This window comes from Python bivittatus, unplaced genomic scaffold, assembly GCF_059951505.1.
Source record: "Python bivittatus isolate LINGU-HERP-01145 unplaced genomic scaffold, Pbiv_v1 ctg000590_np1212, whole genome shotgun sequence".
Lineage (NCBI taxonomy): Eukaryota > Metazoa > Chordata > Lepidosauria > Squamata > Pythonidae > Python > Python bivittatus.
This window is the reverse complement of record NW_028277086.1, coordinates 1,067,746-1,088,442: the sequence shown is the minus strand read 5'-3', so window position 1 is coordinate 1,088,442 and position 20,697 is coordinate 1,067,746. Positions and strand designations below refer to the sequence as shown.

General features: G+C 53.3%; 1 protein-coding gene across 2 annotated transcripts; it reads right to left on the bottom strand.

The window, feature by feature from the left end:
• Positions 1 to 295: 295 nt before the first annotated feature.
• LOC103065528 (casein kinase II subunit alpha-like) lies at positions 296 to 20,451 on the bottom strand. Of its 2 annotated transcripts, XM_088148802.1 has the most exons (15): positions 20,263 to 20,451; positions 17,980 to 18,236; positions 12,025 to 12,163; positions 10,464 to 10,599; positions 8,967 to 9,078; positions 7,277 to 7,378; positions 6,580 to 6,630; positions 5,816 to 5,875; positions 3,892 to 3,975; positions 3,159 to 3,269; positions 2,537 to 2,638; positions 1,698 to 1,798; positions 1,430 to 1,578; positions 1,025 to 1,114; positions 296 to 847 (listed from the first exon to the last, which is right to left on the bottom strand). In XM_088148802.1, exons 4-15 carry the CDS (start codon positions 10,562 to 10,564, stop codon positions 732 to 734), a joined length of 1,179 nt encoding a protein of 392 aa, XP_088004928.1. In that variant the 5' UTR covers positions 10,565 to 10,599; positions 12,025 to 12,163; positions 17,980 to 18,236; positions 20,263 to 20,451; the 3' UTR covers positions 296 to 731. The 2 variants fall into 2 exon arrangements, with proteins under 2 accessions (XP_088004928.1, XP_088004927.1); XM_088148801.1 differs by lacking the exon at positions 12,025 to 12,163.
• Between the last annotated feature and the right edge of the window lie 246 nt (positions 20,452 to 20,697).

The following is a 20,697-nucleotide window of genomic DNA, read 5'->3' as shown; positions in this document are numbered from 1 at the left end:
GGAAGCAGACAAAGGGACCGAACGCAACTGGACTGTTTCCTGTCGTTCTTGGGCTGGGCCCGACGCCTCCTTATGCTTCTCCTCAGCTGTCAGTCATGGGAAGGGCTCAGCCAGCTCCAGAAGGTCCCACCGATCCCCAGAGGCATCCCGTGGACATCTCCAGAGTGAAAAAGGAACCCTCCTCCAACTCTAGCACCGTTGTCTTGGCCCCCCCCCAAAAGCATCTCCTCAAAGCGTTCAGCCCTGACTGCTACGGCATCTCCAACAGGAAGAAGCTGGGGCCCAACACCTGCCCTTTTAGGGACATAGAAAATAAATTTTATTCTCCGTTCAGGTGTCTACATGGTAGTTGCATCACTAACCACGACCCTCGTGGGAAGAATGCAGCTCACGTGACTCGACACAAACCACAGAGAAGCCTCTGCCTGGAAAAAGAGTCTGCGTTTGTTGCCGCATCAAGAGAAGGAGGAAGAGCAGCAGCAGCAGCAGCAGCAGCAGCAGCAGCAGCAGCAGCCTGGACTTGGCTCCTTGACATACTCAACAGAAACAAACAAAAAAATCGGATTCCAGAGGCAGACCCCCCTCCACCTCACCCCACCCCTGCCTGTCCATCCTCCTGCCCACCCTGGGCGGGCAATAGCGCCATGCAGAGGTGGGCAGGGGGGGTGAGGAGAAGGAGGGCAAGGCTGTGGCCTTGGCGGTGCTCAGAGCCAGAGCTGGCTGTCTGGTGGTCAAGGCTGAGCTCCGGCGGCAGCAGGGACTGGCGAACCCAGCGCGTTTGGAGAGGAGATGACGGGGGAGGCAGCCAAGCCACCGATCGGCTGAGAGGCAGACATGGAGGCGATCCCTGCATGTGGGGAAGAGGAAGGGAAAGGGGAATCAAGGGACTGCACGGGAAGCCAGGGCCTCATCCGCCCTCATCCAGGCCGCCCTCCCTGGGTGACATACAGCGGCAGCCAGAGCGAGACCACCCCGTGCTCCGGCTGGCATGCCCCTCCCCACCACGCTAAGGCTTAGGTACTACCTGCCAACATGCTGGAGGAGCTGACAGGCGTGTTAGCTGATGAGAGGACTGCGGAGGATGCCAGCCTGGCTGGATCCTTCACAATTGGATCTGTGCAGGGAGAGAGAAGGAGCCGTGATGCAGGAAGACTTCTCCCTCCTCAGCACCCAGAAGGGGAGAGCGGAGCCCAAGTGGCAGGACAATCCTGGATTTTAGTGGACATCGGGGCGGGGCAGGGGGGACGGGAGCAGCCTCGGCAGAGAAGGCCCAGGAGAGCTGAGCAGAAGAGCCTCTTGATGGTGCTGCACCCCAAGAAGCCTCTGCAGGAAGGAAAGTCAGCCGAAAGGGCGTGGCGGAGCTCCGCCTACAGGGGCAGCCCATCCAAGGGGGTGGTGTATGGGGGGGAACCCTGGCAAGGCTACCCACAGAAGTACGGGTGCTCCATCGCCTCGCGGGCTGTCAGCCGAGTCTGGTGGTCGTAGCGCAGCAGTTTGTCCAGGAAGTCCAGCGCCTCGGTGCTCACCAAGTGCTGGTTCTCACTGTGCACAAAGCGCTCCCATCGCTTGCGGGAATGCCTGCCCCAGAGACAAGGGGAGATTTCCAGTGCTGCTTTTCACACCCTGGAAGTCCTTTACTCATAACCCACCACTAGGAAGCATTTCTTGATGCCAGGACAGGAGGGGGCCCTGCTCACCTGCCCAGGATGTCGTTGAAGCGGGGGTCCAGTTCCACATTGTACTTGTCGATATAGTCATAGAGGTCCTCTGTGCCCAACACCTTGGCAATCCGCACCAACTGGGAGAGGACCAAATCGTGGGAAGGGGCCATTCAGTCACAGCCCAGCAGCAGAACATTTTATGGGGAATGTGGCACTGAGAGATGGAGCCTCCCAGTTTTATTTAGCGATTATTTCAATGTCTGCAGCCGCCCACCTCAAGTACATGACTCTGGGCGGTTTACAACAATTGGAAACGAGATAAGAAACACGGTGCAAAATAAAAATCGTGTGTAAAACCATGTAAAAACCACACTACACAATCAGCAGCCAAGGTATAAAAAGAACAACAACGATTAGTGTAACCCTAACCTCCCAGTCCAGGAACGGGCACGAATGGCACGCAAAACGAAGTTGCGCAAAGACCCTGCTGCCCATGGCTGCCACCGCTTCCTTGAACAGAAGCCTGAGCTCAGGAGGACCCCCACACGGCACATAGGTTCTGTTTGGGGCAGGGCGACCCCATCCAGAACAAGAGATGGAAAGTCCCCCAAACCACTCCGCCTGGCCTGCGGTTTCCCATCCAACCCCCCGCAGCCTCCAGACACGGAGGCAGGACCTCCACCACATCACTTAGTTGGCCAGGGGCGGGGATGTAGACCTGGGTGTCCTCCGCGTACTGGTGGAACCCCACCCCATGCCGTTGGACGAGCTCACCTGGCAGCTTCGTGGCGATGTTAGACGGGGGTGGAGAAAGTACCGAGCCCTGGCACTGGAGGCGGGGTGCCAGAGCCCGTCCCAGCCGAGAGGGGCCTCACCTGGTCGTAGTTGTCGTGGCCGTGGAAAAAAGGCTCCTTGCGGAAGACCATGCTGGCCAACATGCAGCCCAAGCTCCACATGTCCAGGCTGTAGTCATACATCTGCCACAGAGAGTGGGGGAGGGGGCCGTAAGGGAGCAGCTGTGGTCCAGGAAGACACAGATGCCTTCCCCCCTCGGCAATCCAGGCAGAGGACAAGGGACAGAGTCGCCCTGCAGGTCAGCAGAAATGTCTCTGGAAGACCAAGTGGCCCCCTCAGCCCCATTGCCCAACCTGCCGAATTTTGCACCAGCGGAAGCTGCCAGATATTCTTCCAGGGCAGCCCCACGTACAGCGCATTACATAGTCAATATGGGAATGAGCAACTGTGAGCAGAGCCTCACCACAACTTTCTCATCGCCCTGCACCCTCGGACGGGCTGGAAGGGCTGGGAGAGGCGGGCAGCGCAGCGGAAGAGCAGGGCTAAGGCTGCACCCAGCTCCCTGCAGGCCAGGGGGCTCCTGCCACCGATTGCGCTCCTGGCTGGCGGACGAGCAACCTGGCTCTGGTCCTCGATCCAGGAGGGAGCCATTCTGCCCCACTTCTCCCCCCAGGCGGGCCACGCTCCGAGCGGCCAGCGTACCTGGTAATCCACCAAAAGCTCTGGCCCCTTGAAGTACCGGGAAGCCACCCTGACATTGTATTCTTGTCCCGGGTGGTAGAATTCTGCCAGTCCCCAGTCAATCAGGCGCAGCTGCAGCAGAAAGAGGAATCGGAGGGCAGGGGCAGATTGAAAAATGAATGAGTAAATAAGCCTCTGAGCACTAATGCCAATTTTCTAGGCAGGAGCACGCTCCTCCTTGTTCCATTCCTTCCCAAAGATTAGGGGAGACACGGACGGCCATCTGGAAGCAGAAGCAGAAGCTAGCGTGGTCCAGGGCTGCAAACCCGAGCTAAACTGGGAAGGCTTGGGCTCGCTTCAGGATACAGGCAACTGCCTGGATCCCACCCCCCAATCCCAAGAGATCACTGTGGATCCACAGGACTGGGCAGCAGAAGCTGCAGGAGCAGGCAAAGAGCTAAATCTACCAACACCCCAGAGGAGTTCAAGGCTGGCACCTCCCAGAGAGGCGACCTACGCTCCCTCGAGAATGGTGTCCCTGTGCAAACGTTAGCAGGCCGGATCCTGGGACACAGGCTGTCCCGGCCTCCCATGAACTGCTCCCTTCTTGGGGCCTTCCTGCTGACCCTGGGCAGTCAATGGCTGCCTAGGGACAGCGGTGGGAGAGACCAGGGCGTGCTGGCCTCCCTGCCGCGCTCGGTGCTTGCAGAATGGCCTGGGCACACTTGGACCTCAGCCTCCAAGGTGACCTCACCTTCCGGTGCTCGTGGTCGATCATCACGTTGTGTGGCTTGACGTCCCGGTGCATGACCCCCATGCTGTGGCAGTAATCCAGGGCCTGTGGAGTGGAAGAAGAGAGAGGGCAGAGAAGATGACCCTGGCTCTGGCCGGCACCAGGAAACCCAGAGGCAGCTCCAGACCCGGCTAGCGGGCCAGTGGCTGGCGCTGCACAGCATGGCCTTTCTGTAGCCCATCAGCCACGGAGTCAAAGTCCTCCACAGGAAGGTAACCTGAGTCCCCCCAAATCTGGAAAAGCAGGATGGGACAGATCACCCTGCTGCAGCAACTGGGGGAAGAGGAGGGGAGAGACGCATGCTGGGCCCAAGAGCCGGGACGGCTTCCGAACGCTCCCGCCTTCTGCAGCTGTCCAGGCACATGGCTCTAAGCGAAGGCCAGCTCCCCGCGAGTCTCTCCAGCTGCTTTTCAGGACATAAGGCAGGGGGCAAGGCTGGGGTGAAACAAGGGGCTGGTTCCCGAGAGAACAGAGGGCAGCAGAGGTGGTGATGGCAAGCGAACACCTCGCCCGGCTCGTCAAGGAGACCCCCCGAATGGGCGCAGGGTCAGTCTACCAAGGAGAACCAGCCGGAGCACGTGGACACAAACGTCAAGTCTTTCAGAGGGAAGCACAGATGAGCCAATCGCTGCCTCTTCCCGATCACATCTACCTGTCCAGCAGGAGGGGCATCTTGAGGGTCCCGTCCGCCAAAGAGTTCCATCGGACAGGACCCAGGTGGTGGGCCTTTTCTGCGGTGGCTCCTGCCCTCTGGAACATCACCCCCCCCAAGGTGAGGTTGGCCGTTAGCCTTCCGGAAGGCCCTGAAAACGTGGCTTTTCCAGCAGCCTTGGGGATCCCACGGAGAGCCTGCGCAATGGCTGTGTTGTGTTTAGATGGATGCTCTTCTCCCGCAACCATGCTTTTATGTGTATTTTAAAGTTTTTTGACTGCTATGACATTGTTTTCAAGGGCTGGTTGTACACTGCCCAGAGCCATGTTCAGTGAGATGGGCAGCCATATACATTTATTAAGTAAATAAATAAAGCTTCTTCCATCCCATGCAAATCAGCAATCTGCCTTGAACGTAGTGACTGTTCCTCTTTTAACAGGTTTTTCCAGCAGCTCCAGCCCGAGTCATTTCATAGGATTTGACACCCTGAGAGGGCCCAGCCCAGTCTGCGAAGCAGTTTGATGGCTGCGGATGGCATCAGGACGTGGATCTCATCTTCCGCTGGGCAGAGGCAGGGATGCAGCTAAATGCCAGCTGCCCAAGGGAGATTTGTGTTTATGCATGTGCGTGCATTTGTGTGTGTGTGAGAGAGAGGAGAGAAGGAAAATCCAGCTTCTAGAGTAGCTCCATCGTTGCCAAATCACACGGCTGACCAGGGGAAGTTAGCCCAAAAGAACCCTGAGCCATTACGGCTAAAATTAATTTACTTAACCGCCAGGCTGACCGGGTTTAGCTTTCACACATGCCCTGACGTGCCCCTTTGTCCCAGTTAAGCACATGGCGCAAACACTGGTCAGCTGTGGCAAGCATACCAGGCTGGCTTATACTATCTGCCAGCTACCATATCATCTCACCACAGCGGCTCTTCAAAGCATCCTCCAGGTCCCTTGCTACCTAGCTGGCATGGCCAAGGATGGAACCTGGACCACAAGAGTCTTTGGTTCTCCTGCACCGAGGTCTAGGCCTCTTCGCGGCTGCACGACCAGGCGCGGAAAATACCGTGGCAAATCCACCCCTCCTGGCTCTTCCCCAGTCAGTCTTGTACGCCTGGCGTAGAGACCAAGGATTTGGGCCCCTCCCAAAGGGGAAAGGTAGGTAAGCTGCCTCCCCAACCCTCAGTCTCCCATCTAGCCAAGGAGGAGACTTGTCGCTGAGGGACCCACTAGCTCTTACCTTCAAGATTTCATACATGTAGAATCGAATATCAAAATCTGAAAGTGTCTGATACAGTTGCTGCAGGGAAGAAGAAGAACAGTGGGAGAGCCGTTAGCAAAGCATCCTCTGGGCTCAGACCAGCTCCTTTTCAATAGCAAGGCTCCACCTGAACTATGCAAAGAGCCACTGAGTATTCTGTCAGAATATCTCCCCAACCATCCGTGCAGATTTAGGACCGTTCAAAGAAAGTTCGAGGGCTGAGAGCAAGTATTGGCACCTGCAAGGCTCTAACCTGGATGACTTCCCCACACCGGTCCTGCTCTCGTTGCAGCGTGCAACAGAAACCGTCAAGGGGAAGTCACCAGCAGGCCTCCTCTGCCTTCTTGGGGCGCTCCCTCCACCGGAACTCGGGATCTGGAAAGAAGGTGCCATTCTGCTCCTGGCACCACTTCTGCGCTGGCCTCGTGCCCAGAACAGGGAGGGGCCTGTCCTTCCTTCCCCTCTCCAGAATAAGGAGTGCCCTGCCCTCCCTCCACTGCAGCGGAGCCCTGAGACTTCATATGGAAAAGTCCACTGCCAGTTCGACTGCCCTGCTTGCGAGGGACATCGGGGCCACCTCTTCCTCTTTGCCTACCAGTTCTAGGACACCTGCAGCCCTTCCTCCCAGTTCAGGAAACAATTAAGCAGTGGGACAGACTCCAAGGCGGGCGTGGCTTCTGCAGCCATCCGCCAAACCCATGCGAAGCCTCCTCAACTTACACACTCACCCAGCATCCTCTCACCTTAAAGTCTGTGTTGTTGACATGTTCAAACACCAGGGCGGGTGTCCGAGACTGCAGCACCACACGGTCAGGGGCAGGGAGGAGAGTGGAAACAAAAAGAGAACAGGGGGTCAACCATCACATGCAAAGCAGTGCTCCATTCTTTCTTTCACTTTTCCTAATGTTGGTCACCGTGTTTCTTCTATGGGACGCAGCAGCAAAGGGGAGATGGGCAGGAACACCTCCTGAAGAGGCCACAGACCAGTGATCAGAACCACATTCGGGGCCTGATTTTCATAGGGAGAAAAGGGAGAGAGAGCGACAGTCCAACTGCCACGTGCAGAACCTGCAGCCAGGGAAAGGGTCTGCAGATGAAAGGTGTCCCTTTCCCTTAGCCCTTCCTGCTCAATAACTGTCATTATTGCGGGGGAGAGACAAGCACAGCAGCCAGCACCACATCAAGCGAGCCCCAGGTTTAGGGAGGGAAGACACCACGCCACACCTTCCTCCTTACCAGCCAATCGGGCACTAGAAAGCTACCCATTCCAATGTGCTGGAGGTGCTCTGGACACAGGCATCCCCCTGCCAGGACCCAGAACTAGCACTGTCCTGGCAGAACTGGGTCTTCCATTCACATCTGCTGTGAACCAGCTTCAAGTGGCTCACCCTTGCAGGGGCCCTGTCTGCAATTAGGGGGAGAAAAACCGTCACTCCTTACCACAGGGTCCTTAACTATGTCTAGAAGGTTGATGATATTAGGCCCTCCTCGGAGATTTTCCAGGATCTTAATCTCACGCTTTATTTTCTTCTTTTTTACTGGCTGAGAAAAAGGACAGGTGCAGTTACCACTGGACTTCAAAGGCTTTTGCCTGGAATGGTCTTCACCCGCTGCAGGACACCCCCGCCACCCGTGCCACCCCCTGCCCCCAGGGCATCAAGCCTTTGACTCAGTTCAGACATCGTGCCCAGATAACTCAGGATGGCCTGGAGTTGCTCCGCTACTTCCCCCGGGCACCCACACCTCTCCTCCCGGGCAGCAGCTCTATGGGCCTGAACCGGCAAAGCAGAGCTGGGCTTGATCTGTTACCAGCCCCGAGACAGCAAACACGTCTGACTCCAAAACCTGCACTGAAAAGAGTTCAAAGCATTCCACGCTTATTTATTCATTTATCTGTCAAGTTTATATGGCTGCCCAGCCCACACGCAGTGACTCTGGGCGGCAGACAGTAAAACCTACAATTAAAACATACTACAAAGCCAATGAAAAACTATTAAAACAGTAAACAAAAATAAAAGCAAGGCCACAAGCGGGAGAATATTACACACGATGCAGCCAACACGTGGGCTCTCTATTACCAGGGGGTCCCCAAGCTCGTTAAAGAAAACACGTTTTAAGGACTGTCCAGAAGGTTGGGGCCAACCTCACCTCGGGAGGGATGATGTTCCAGAGAGCGGGTGCCACGGCAGGAAAGGCTCGCCTCCTGGGTCCCGTCAGATGGAACTCGTTCGCAGACGGGACCCGCAGCATGCCTCTCCTGCCGGACCTGATGGGACGGGTAGATGTAATCGGGAAGAGGCGGTCCCTCAGATAACCTGGCCCCGTGCCATGTAGGCCTTTAAAGGTCATAACCAGCCCCTTGAACTGGTGCACAAAGGAGAGGTGTAATGTGTGTCCTCTTGGGGGCACATGTAACTGCCCGGGCTGCTGCGTTTTGCACCAGCTGAAGCTTCTGGATACTCTTCCAGGGCAGCCCCACGTAAAGCGCATTACAATAGTCCATACGGGAGGTGACCAGGGCATGAGTAACTGTGAGCAGAGCTTCATGATCCAGGAACAGGCGCAACTGGCACACAACAGGAAGTTGCACAAAGGCCCTCCTGGCCATGACTGACACCTGCTCCTCCAGCAGGAGTTGTGAGTCCAGGAGGACCCCAGATTGCAAACTGCAGTGACACCCCATCCAGCACCAAAGATTGTAGAGTCCCAGATCCGGAAGGCCCTAAAACCCAAAGCCACTCAGTTTTGCCAGGGTTAAGCTGAAGCCTGTTGTTCCCCATCCAGACCCCTAAAGCCTCCAGGTAACAGGACAGGACACCCACAGCACCGCTTAATTCGCAAGGGGCAGAAAGATATAATTGAATATCATCAGCATACTGATGATACCTCATCCCATGGGGACAGGTGATCTCCCCCAGCGGTTTCATGTAGATGTTAAACAGGAGTGGAGAGCACCAAACCCTGTGGCACCCCATGTAGTAGGGGCCAAGGGCAGGATCCTTCACTTCCATCCAGTAACTCAGCAACCTTTGCAGCAGCCCTGTTATGTCATCCTCATGCCAGGGGTGAAGGGACATCCCACACTGGAAGACACCCTAATCCCCAATCAGGAAGATGCCGTCTGACACACCTTAAGGATTTTCACCACAACTTTCTCATTGTTAGTGATGTTGATGGCTTCAAAGACTTCACTGTATTTGCCACGACCGAGTTTCCGCACAAGTTGGTAGTCATCTTGGTTACTGTCGAAATGAAGGAGGAGAGAGGGGACAAAATTCAGCTGACGGACGCTCCCTTTCCAGAAGGCCGGGCCCCTGTATGGCTGCCCACTTGCCCAGGGCTTGTCCAGACCAGCCAGTGGCCCAACCTGCATTCTTTTTTCTTTCTGATTTATTTCTTGCCCGCATTTCTATGCTGCTCCATCCAACCTACTTCTTCCTCTTCAATTCCTTTTCCAGTCTTTCACCCAAGGAGCCAAAGGAACCAAGTGGCCCTTCACGTTAGTGTCCCTCCAGGCATTTAGGGTGGGGTTTGGGATGCCTGATTTTATCACCAAGAACCCTATGAGCTAGGTGAAGCTGAAAATGTGCAGTTCGCCAATGATCCCCCAAGAGGTCTCAGGCCGATGGGCTCGCCACCTGTCATGTCACATGGCCCATTACAACCCCCAGGCAATTCAATCTCTCAGAGGCCTAGGCTTGCCCCTCCAGAAGTATTGGACTGATTCCCACAACCTCTAGCCAGCACTCTGGATAGCATCTGGAGACCATCACATTAGAGGAGGAGGTGCTTTGGCAACCAAGCACACCTAGTAACAGTTTCAGCTGGTACAATGACTATGGCTTGCCTGGACAAGAGCAGCTCCTCTACTCCCTCTATCTGTAACTTCAAAACTGAATTATTGAAACTGCTCTACATAGGTCTTCCTTGGAAGGGTGCAAAGACTGCAGCTGGAGTCCTCCTTCTAAATAAAAAGCAGTAAAAAGGCTGTAAATGGGCCACTGGCCAAACTACAGCAGGTCTCAAGAAGCACTGGGCGGCACTCTCTCTCTGAGGAGCCCGCATGGTCTCTTCCAGCTCAGTGGCTCTATATCCTGACAAGGCCCTGTACATCCCACCCAGCTCCCTGGGGCTCCTTGCTAGAGATCTCAACACCCCCTCATTATTCCCACCTCAACACACCCACCTTTCTCCTTCAGCCTCCACCCCAAGCCTGCAGGTTTCTCTGGTCACTCCGGGGGCCTTCCCTCCTGGCATCCACAAGGAGATAAACACAGTGGCCAGGAAATATTTTGAATTGCTTGCCATGCAGGTGGGTTTTTGGGGGGGAGGTGGGGGAGATGACAGAATAATTTTGCAGGGCCTTTGCCAAAGCACAGATGAAGACCCAGCCTGGCCAGCTCCCATCCCAGAATTATGAGGATTCAGCCTTCTTCCTCGCCTCCACACCTTGCACATATTTCGGCTGGTCTTGCAGCCTGGGAGTGGCACACCAGCTCCTGGCCCAGTCAAACAAAGTAGGAGAAGCTCAAGAAAAAGCCTATTACTTCAGGAGCAGAGGCCGAGTTGGGAGGGAGAGAGATGGGGGGCAGGCTGTCAACCTCCTGCAGAATCCACTGTCACCTACCCCCATTCCACAACATGTGACTCATAGTCCCAATATTCACGGGGCCTCTGCGTGTTGACGTCTGTGTAGACTCTCGCTCGACTTGGTACCGGGCCCGACATGCTGTCCCAGTGTGAAGATCAGCACCACGGTTGCTCTAAAACAAGCAAGCAAATCAATCACCTACACAGAAAGAGCAGAACAAGGGCAGAACTGTTTTGTCCCTCCCCCAAAAGGAAAGGGACCCTTGACTCACAAGGAAAAAAGCCCCAGGAGGATTCTCCTGTTCCTCTCACTGGGCGAGAGCTGGACAAGCACAAGAACAGTGTTTGTCCATCTCAGCACGTTTAAGATGGGTGGACTTCAACTCCCAGAATTCCCCAGCCAGCATGCTGCAGGGAATTCTGGGAGCTGAAGTCCACCCATCTTAAAGATGCTGAGATGGACAAACAATGCACTAGAAGCACAGGGAACCAGAGAAGGCACCCAGGCACGCATCAGCACCACTCCCTTCCGTAGCCCAGAGCTTTCTGACAAGCAGGAGGAACTGGCACTTCCTGAGAACCGAGGCAGCTGCGCAGAGTTGCAGGGAAGCCAGACTTCCCTCGGATTTGGGGCTGCTTGGAAAGGGGATCTCAGGGAAGAGAGCAGGACTTAACAAATTCAGCATTATTTGCCAAGTATTGACATGTCAGCTGGGGGCAGCGCTCTGGGGTTTCGGCCTCCCTGGGAGGACCATTTGGTGCGCAAAGCCCCAAGCTTTCTAGGAAGGAGAATGAGCAGATGGCAGCCTACCCCTTCCGAGCTGAGCCCCGGCTGGCCAGGCTTGGCAAAGGGGGGACGGTCTGCCTGCTTCCCTCTCCGATGAGCAGGGCAAGCTGGGCTCTTGCCTCTCTCCTTGGGGTGCTCAGCCTCCTCTTCAGATCCAGCAGCTCTCCATCAGGCTGGAGGACAAGCAGCAGCCTCAAGGCCTGCAGGGAGGCTTGCTGATCTTAACACCCTCCCTCTTGCATCAAATGCACACACTCTCCGCCCAGAGGCCAATTAAGTCAACAAGAAAAAGGAGCTCTCTGGTTTCTGAAGCTCCGAGGCAATTAAGGGAAGGCCCTGAAGAGCCCTTGCGGAACCAGGAAGCCCAGCTAACCGCCTGCCCGGATCATGGCTTAAGCAGCCCCAGTTGGAACAAGGCGAGAGCCAGCATGCCTCACCATGCAGCAACAATTCCCAGCCCAATGAAGGAGGGGCTTTTGGGGCTCACAGGGGGGAGAGATCGAAAGCTAAGCGACAAAGGGGCCTCTTACAATGCTGAGATCCAAGACCCTGCTGCCCCTCGCCACCAGTCCCCAAATCCTAATGAGCCCACTGCAGTCTTGTCAGTTTTCCCTTTCCTGATTCAACAGGAAGATGCTGGTGAGATTTCCACAAGGGCTGCTGGGACTGTGAACTTTGCTTCAACACAGTCTTTTCTGACCTGAATTCCCAACCAAAAATAGTCTTGAATGTCTTCACATCTGGATTTTGGGCACAACCTCCTGGAGGATCCCATGAGCTATGACAATTAAGGGCGTATCTTCCAGCTAACCTTGGTTGCCGACAGAAGGCGAAACCCTGTGCTGAAGTACAACAGTGGCTTATGGGTCTTGGCTGGGTGCTGTTCCCTGTCTTCCCTGTACACAAGGCCTCTTCATCGCCACCAGGGTAACATCAACCAGCAGCTCCTCCTTGTGCAAGGTTGGCAAAAGACAGAGAGAAGCCATAGTTTGACTGATGACACACCAGAGACAAGCTCCATCTTGGCAGCTCTGCATAACTCAAGGGCTGAATATGCGGATGAGTGAACGCAACCCAGAGAAAATGAGAAATGGCAACTTTGGAGATAGTTCTTCACCTATGGATGTTTCTTCTGGGAGGGATCCTGAGTTTGTATCAAAGCAAGGAGGGGGGCATCTTTAGTATAACCCTCAGCATCAGAGAGGCCACATGAAAGCACCCACCAGCAAGGCAGGAAGGCAAGAGGAGCTCCTGGCCATGTCCCCCAGCAAGCAGGACAGGGAAGCTCCTTGCTCGCCCTCCTGACCAAGCCCTTCATAGCCCTGGCCTTTCCCCAAAGTGGTCCTCTCCCTTTATCACTTGTTATTTGGAAGCATTTATTATCTGAAGATCAACCCTCCAATTAATCCTCCTTTACCTGTTATGGAGATCCCAGTGAGCGCTTTTAAGAAGTCTTTTTTTCCAGCACTTTGGAGAAACAAACCCAACCTAGTAGGGCCAAGAATCTGTTGCTACTGCTGTTGGAGGAAGCCTGATGGGTGCTTTGTGTGGTCCAGTCAGTAGGGAGAGCAAAGAAGGGAGGGAAAAGCAACCTCTGAGCCTTGGTGCACCAAGTGGCAGAAGAACCCACAAACCTGGCCTAGGCAGCCAGTGTCCTACAGTCATTTTCACCTTGGAAAGAAGCCTAAAGCATCCTTTAGAACAGGAAGCCTGAGGGCAAACCCACAATCCAAGGGCGGCCAGGCGCTTACCTCCACCCAAGGGGACATTGTCTTGGATTTCAGCCCAGTTCTCAGAACCTCATGGTACACAGCTATGCCAGGAATGCCTCAGTGCCCACATGCAGACAAAGCAATGCCAGCCCATGCTCAAGAGCTGGAAAGCCAACCCTGATTTTGCCAGCCTTTCCCTATCTGTTTGTTTGTGGGTTTATATGGCTGGGCAACTTGCAAAAATGCAACTGCAGGAGGTATACATCAATAAGAAATAAAATTACACTATTCCCTAAAAACAGAAATGGCCAAAAATCATCATCATCACACACACACACAAAAAAACTCCACCTCCCAGGAACAGCTCTTCTAACATTCTGGCCCCAACGTCTCCCCTTGCCTTCTCACTGAACTCCAGAAGTCAGAGTCTTCCTGAGGACCCACCTCTGTGCCTGAGCTGCAACACTTCAAGGAAGTGGGGACTGCACTAGTCAAATCCTCTCCAGATTAATAAAAGCCCAGCAATCAGCTCACCAGCAAAGCAGAGAAAAGGTCTCTAGGCCCATTTTTTTTCAACTTCTCTATGGATAGATATTTATTTTTACATAGCATTCAGCGCAGGAACCCTCTACCTGCCAGAGACTAAAGCTAGCCCTGGAGCTGCTAAATATGAAGCTAAACCATCTTCTTCATCAATCTTTATTTTACAGAAGTTATCAAAATGCTGGAGAGGAGATACTCTCTTTCTGGATTCCACATTGGAGGCAGGAAGTAGATGCTTTTCTACTAAGCTGGTGTGGAACCACGGAATTTTCTTAGCCTTCAGCTTTCACTAAAGGGGGGGAGGGAGTTGGTTGCACAAAGATACTTCAAAGAATAGCAGTAAATATGAGGTTAACACTATCCACTTGTGCGCTTTCCAAGAACTGCCTCAGGATTTTGGAGTATCAGGCTTTGCCATGAAAAATATCTTTATCTCTCAGCAACATTCTACTTTGCCAAAATCACTTCTGAAAAATGATGGAAGAATCCACTTTTCTCCAAATCAAAGAGTTCTATGGACTCCGTAATAGATCTTGATGAATTTTCCTGCTGCAGACTAATCCATTTCTAAAACTAAATCTCTAAGGAATAGGTGAGAATGAAATCCTCTGCAGTTGCTGTCCCTTTGGACCTAATCCAGACACAGCAGGGAACTCTGAAAGCAGTGCAAGAAAATTGAGCCTCGTCATGACTATCTGTGTCCTGTGTCAACAGGACGATACTCATCAGGCAGAGACTGTCAACGGCACGGTTTCTTTTCAGTTCAGGACAACCATCATGGAGAACTTGCAGCTCAGAAGTATCCTCTTAAACTGCAGGATTTGTTCTCCCTGCAACAGCCACAGGCAGCCCAATTTGGTGTTCCGGTATAGTTTAAATATTTTATCCCTGAACACTCAGCTCTTCCCTTTTCCAAAGACCAAAGGTTAAATCTGTACTGGCAAATTGGGACATCATAAGTGAACAAAGTTGGGTGAATCAAAAGTTCAGTGCAAGATCTAAAGGCAGGCAGCAAGAATCTATTCTGTGGTCAAACAACTCGATGGGTCGGAAAGAGTCCTGCGTGCAGGCTTGCCATGTCCCGTTTCAGCCAGCAGGCCCAGCAGAGCCAGATGTAGCTGGGTGGGCTTAAGTCTCTCCCAGGCCATCACCACAGGCTCCATACCAAGAGATTCAAGCTTCCCACAACTCAGCTCAGTGTGCAGGCTATTACTTCCAAGGAGCCTCTGTGCACCTCTTGGCGCTTTGACAGTCCACCCAAGGATAGTGCTGCTCCTGCAATGGCTGTTCTGAGGAATCCAGGCCAGGGACTTGGGTCACAGGCTCCATGCTTACAGAGGACATCTTCTTCTTGCTTACCATGCTAATCTTGGGTCAATGAAAGCACTAACTTCCAAGGTCTCTCCTCACTTCTCTTTGGCGGATCGGCCCGTAGCTCCTGAAACCTCACCTACTCCAAATATCCTCTTTCCCATTGAACCTCCTCTTCTCTACAAAGCAAATTCTTATATATTTGGCTTCTTCTGAACATCCAAGAAAGGCTAAGTCCACTCTAATCTTACACTGCAGAACCAGCTGGCAGAGCTCTGATGCCCCATCAAGACTACAAATGGAAAGAAATGGCAGGCCTTTGAAAGTGACAGCAGCTTGCTTCTCTGCAAGGATGGAGGTCACAATCACTGCCAAGAACTGCACCCATGTATGAAGCAGCACTGAATCATAATTCACATTGCTCCCAAAGTCTGTTTTCTCTTGCAACTGCAGCAAAAATGATCAGGCTACAGAAACAAGAGTTACTCAGATGAGCCTTTTCTCACATTCACTATAAGCCTGCAGAGGGATCCCCTCTTCACATCTTCAGTGGGGGTGATGAGGCCATTGCCACCAAGCACTTGGGATACTGGGGCCCATCTGCAAGCGTCAGTCAGCCTATTATCAACCCCTAGATGTGGTGGGAGAGGCTAAGGAAGAGCTCTGCTGGTGCATCTACGAAAACTCCTTTCACTCCTGTAAAAGGCCAGGACTGTTTAAACAGGCACTTCTAACAGCTGGAAATTCCACCAGCTGAGCCAAATTGACAAGAATCCAGTGAACCACCATCTAGGTTGCTGTGATACTCAGTGACATAGCAGCATCTGAAAACCCACTCCACAAATGTTCACAGCCCATGCCACAGCTGGTGCTCTAGAAAGGAATCTGGTACCCCAAGATTAAATTCCATTTGGAAAGCAAGTTCCCAAGGCTCATTCTCATAGGAGAAAGCATGTATGTACATACATGCACACAGATTCAAACTGCATCAATTAAAAGCCTGAACAAGAACAAAGGAGGAACAAAATTTCCACAAACTTTCTTCTAAGTTCCCTGTTCTTTGGCCAAAACCTATTATCTGCATTTAGTCAGAGTGCAACCACAGAAAGCTAGGGAAACATCAACACCTACATTTGCATAATATAGATACCACCTAGTAGCTGAATGCGTTGACACAGACTTGCACTTCTGAGCTTATCTACCCCAGGCTGATTTTTTAATATATTTGAGATCTGTGTGGACAGGCCTTAAGGATATTAATTCAATTTTATAGGATTCTGCACAGATAAATCAATATAATACACAGTTCTACACTCATTCTCTACCCCAGCAGAGAGGTATAGAGTTGTGTGCAGCTCTACCGTCATAGAAATAGCACATAATTTGCAAGCAGCCATTTAGGCCATCAAGCCCAACCCCATGCTCACTGCAAATTCCAAGCTTCAGTCCCCCACAAAGAGGACTTTCCAGACTCTAAACAAATCCACCCCCAAACAGTAGAACTAGTGCTAGAACCCTTCCAGACAAAGGGGAGGGGGAGACTGCAACCCCAGCTGTACCTGAAAGGGCAAGAGGTTGGGTTCTGCTGTTCCAAGAACTGCCCAGACAACAATGAGAAGATGAGGGGACCCTGGGAGTCAGATGTGAACAGTTTTTAAATGTTTTTAACAATTTGTAAACTGCTCAGAGTTGCTGGGAGTTGAGCAGCATATAAATTTAATACATAACATTATTATTATACAATGACCTCCATTAAGACATGGTTTCCTACTGGCCATGTTTCCTGCTGGCTGTCTACATATCCACCAGAAACATTTAGCATTTTGTAGTAACTCTAAGAGAAGCTCAGTTAGTTCTGATTCCTCACAGGAAAATGATTCCATGAGGGAAAAAGGGCTATCGGACTGGCATCAGAGGGGGAGTCTTAACATTACTAAACAACTCTGGGAAGAAGGACTGGGGGACAGAACCTGATGAAGGTGCATAATGGTTGGCTTGGATCTAGAACAGTATTTTTCAAACTTAGCAACTTTAACATGTGTGGACTTGAACTCCCAGGATTCCCCAGCGAGCATGCTGGCTGGGGAATTTTGGAAATTGAAGTCCACACATCTTAAAGTTGCCAAGTCAGAACAACACTGATCTAGAAAATGGTGGCTGCTGAAGATTAGTATTGATTAAAATCTATAATGGATGGTGCAGCGTTTATACTGCAGAAGCCTTGCTAGTTGGAGAATGACCAAGAGCAGAGCAGGGCACGGCTGGGGAAGACTGCTTAAGACCTGAAGAGCAGGTGGCACTGCAGGACCTGGCTGACCCATCACAGATGGCCTCTGGTGAACGCGGTGGAAGATAAGAGGTTTTACTAGTCAGAGAAAAATCAGCTACCAGACTGACAGATAAGAGGGAAACTGCTGGCCAATTTTTTAAAGCCCTTTCTTGATTCTAGCTAGTAGTTAAATTATTTAGAAAACAGAGAGGCACATTTAGAAACACAGAGAGGTACATACACACTGTGCTAAAAGTATGTCTTGCAAATATATATGTGCTCAGAGAAGCTTTATGCTACACATCTCAACAAAGAGAGAAAAGTTCCAATGCAGTTTAAAATCTAAAGCTTAACTTCATGTGGGAAGGGAAGGGACAAGGCGATGGTATGCACCATTTGATTATATTATACTTAGGAAGTCTGGATGGGAAATCAAAACTAGATCCTATTTATTTAATAAAGGGAAACAATCTGAAGGGGCATTTTGCACTGAATTTTCTTTCAGATCCTGAGAACCCACAAAAAGCCCCAATCGCAGGATTCCAGCACCTTGCCAAGCCAATGGTTGTACTGTTGAACTGCTTTTACAGTCAGGATGTTTGTGCCAACAAGTCCAGAACATCCAGCATTACAGGCAGAGGGGTGGGCAGAAATCACAGCGCCTGGCCATATGAATAGGCAATGGCATAGATGCACGTAAGTCACAGATATACCACAGTAAACAGGGCGTGTTCCTTTCTGAATTCATAATCTGGACAGCTACTCTTCTATTCCACTTTCACAATGATGTTCATTCATGGAACATGCATAAGACATAAAAATAAATGGAGTACAAACAAGGAGTTCATATCTGCACCCAAACACAGGTCCCCAAATCTCACAGAGAAAAGATTTGTGGACTCAGGTCACCAACAGCAGCAAAGACAGGTACCTTGAGTCTGCTTTAATTTGTAGCCCCAATGCCACTGGGCGCTGTCCTGCAAGAGGAAGAGCAAGGCACATACAGCATTCCAGGCAGGGAGGAGGGTTTTGGGGGGAGGGGCCACTGTGACACTGGCCACACAGTGCTCAGAAGGTGGGGCAGGGTGCTCCCACGTCGTCAGCAGCAGGATTCCATCTGGCACAACGGGAGCAAAAACAAAGGAGGTTCCCAGGACCCAGGCATTCGGTTACAGCATCGCCCCGTTCCTGAAAACAATAGGAAATAATTTCTGTAGGCTTTCATCTTCCTCACCCTCTCTAAACACATTTTTTGCACTCCTGCATGTTTAGTATAAAAATGTATATGGTAATAATAATTTAAAAATGTAACACATCACTCACAAGTAGCTAGAGGCGAACAAAATTTTATAGGAATCCTAAAGTTACCTCTAGATAGGGCCCAGAAGCTCTACTCATACATAAATCCAGAAGCTTATGTGAACATGGATCTTAGATAGGGACAAAGGTACCAGATCAAGCTAGATACTAAAAGCCAGTTGCTTACAAAAGAAAACAGCCCTGAAATCTTCACAGGTCTCAGTGAACACAATGACTGCATTACTAGCAGGTTCAGAAACAAAATCTGTTTTAGAAAACAGTACTTCTTAATGAATGGCCAATTTAGGGAGAGCCATCATGCTTCTCTTGCTATCTTGAGTCAAGAGCAGCAGAGAGATGACCAAAAAAAGGCTTTAGCTCAGTGGCAGAACCCTTTTGGTGCACATGGGAACAAGAGGTTCAGTCTCTTTCTGAAGAGATGTGCAGAGGCAGCAGGACAGGGGAGAACCAGTACCCAAGATGTTTCAGGACTCTGCTTCCTAAACTGGTGCTTCCAGATATGTTGGACTGCATGTCCCATCACCCGCAGCCACATGACCAACAACCATGCCAGTGGAGGGAGCAGACTGCTTGGGGAAGACCAGGGTTGATAACACCAGGCCAGATGGGTCATTCAAAGTGAACTGAATTACACTTTGAAGCCATTTCCTAAGAACCTTAGAGAAGAAACATGCAGACAGAACATCTATGGATGTAACAAGTTTAAGATATAGGTCAGCTTTATTCAAATCCCAAACCAAACTGCCTGATTCAGAAAAGACCAGGAGGTGCCTGAACTGAAGCAGGGCAATTTTAAAGCAAACTAAATTCAAATTAACTGAAGCTTTGCTAGTGATTTTGGGATTTGGAGCTATGCATTAACTGGAGTTTCACACACTGTACCAGGCCACGGCTGACATGCCCGATTCACACAATCCAACACGCTGAGCCCAACCAAGCAAACCGTAGTATGACTTGGCACGTTACGGGAACCAGGGTGTTATGGAGGACACAGATCCGAACCAGGAACTAGCCACCCACATTTTAGCCTTGTGAATGCAGCCTGTGGAGCCAGGGTTCAGGAAGCCGGGCTGCTTATCTCTGGTTAACCATGCGTGGGTAGGGCTCAGGCGAAGGCCAAGGGGCTGCCTAGAAACAGACGCCCTTCTCCCCCAAGGCTACACGTGTGGAAAAGAAAGGGCCAGGAACGGCAGAAAAGCCAGGGTCGCCATGGGGCTGGGGAGGCGCCGGGGCGTTTTGGGACGGGGCTGCTGGAGGGCGGGGGGCTCTTAGCCGGTCCTCCCCCCGGGAGCCGCGAGGCGACCCAGGCCAGAAGCATCTGCGAAGGGGCGGTCAACTCCTCCGGCCAAGCTCCCGCCCGCAGCAGGCCTGGGGAACCCCCCGCGCCTCCAGGATTTATTTGGGACCCTTTCCGGGACGGGGGGCTCCTCATTCCACCTCCGCAACGCCGAGGGGGCGAGACAGCCACGGCCAGAGGCCCCGGGAGTTGCCACGGGGGCGCGTCCGGCCACAGCGCCGCGAGAGCCGCCGCTCTGCGGGGGTCCTCCCCGCACCCCGAGGCCTCCCCAGCGAAGGGCGCCGCCCGCCTCGGCCGCAGAACTTTGGGGCTGGCGGTCCCTCGCCGCCCGCGGACTCGGCGGTCGGGCGCAGGGCCCTCACTGCCCCGGCGTGGCCTTCGCCAAGGGACGCCCGCACCCCGGCCGGAGCGCCAGCCCACCGCTGCAGGCAGGGCGCCGCCGGTGAAGGCCGCCCCGCCACGGTCGACCTCGCGCGCAGCCCCTTCGCCCCCCAGCAGGCGCCCCGCAGCCCGGGCGCCTCCATCGCGGCCCCCGCCCGCCACTCCCGGGGCCGCACGCGGCCTCTCCCCGGCCCGGGCCCCCCTGCGGCCCGTTACCTCGCCGGGCCGCGCGAGAGGCGGCGACGAGGAGGGCGGGCAGGCCTCTCCCGGGTCCGCTCCTGGGGGAGGGGGCGGCCTCTCTCAGCCCGCCGCGGGGGGAGACAATATGGCGGCGGCGGCGGCGGCGGCGGCAGAAGCGGGAGCGGCAGGAAGAGGCGGCTTCCCCGCCGGGCCGCCAGGGGGCAGCTTCCGCTTCCAGGCCATAGAGCGCGAGGGCGGGCAGAGTGGGCGCGCCGTCGAGGCCGGTTCCGGCGCGCGTCCTGCGGGGGTGCGGAGTGGCGCCGGCCGGGGATGATGGGCTCGCGCGTCCGGCCGGTGCCGCGAGGCGGGCTGCCGGGAGCCGCGGCCTCGTCGGAGCGGGGGCGCAGAGGCAAGGCTGAGCCCCGGAGCGAGCCGCGCGCGAACGGTCGCCCGCCGCCCCGCGGGGCTGGG

Bases quoted from the DNA above. Each gene is read 5' to 3' on its own strand.
- LOC103065528 (XM_088148802.1), bottom strand. From the start codon at position 10,564: ATGTCGGGCCCGGTACCAAGTCGAGCGAGAGTCTACACAGACGTCAAC. The intron at 5,876-6,579 runs GTGAGAGGATGC...TCTTCCCTGCAG, and splicing joins TCAACAACACAGACTTTAAG to CAACTGTATCAGACACTTTC. The intron at 1,579-1,697 runs GTGAGCAGGGCC...TCTCTGGGGCAG, and splicing joins TTCAACGACATCCTGGGCAG to GCATTCCCGCAAGCGATGGG.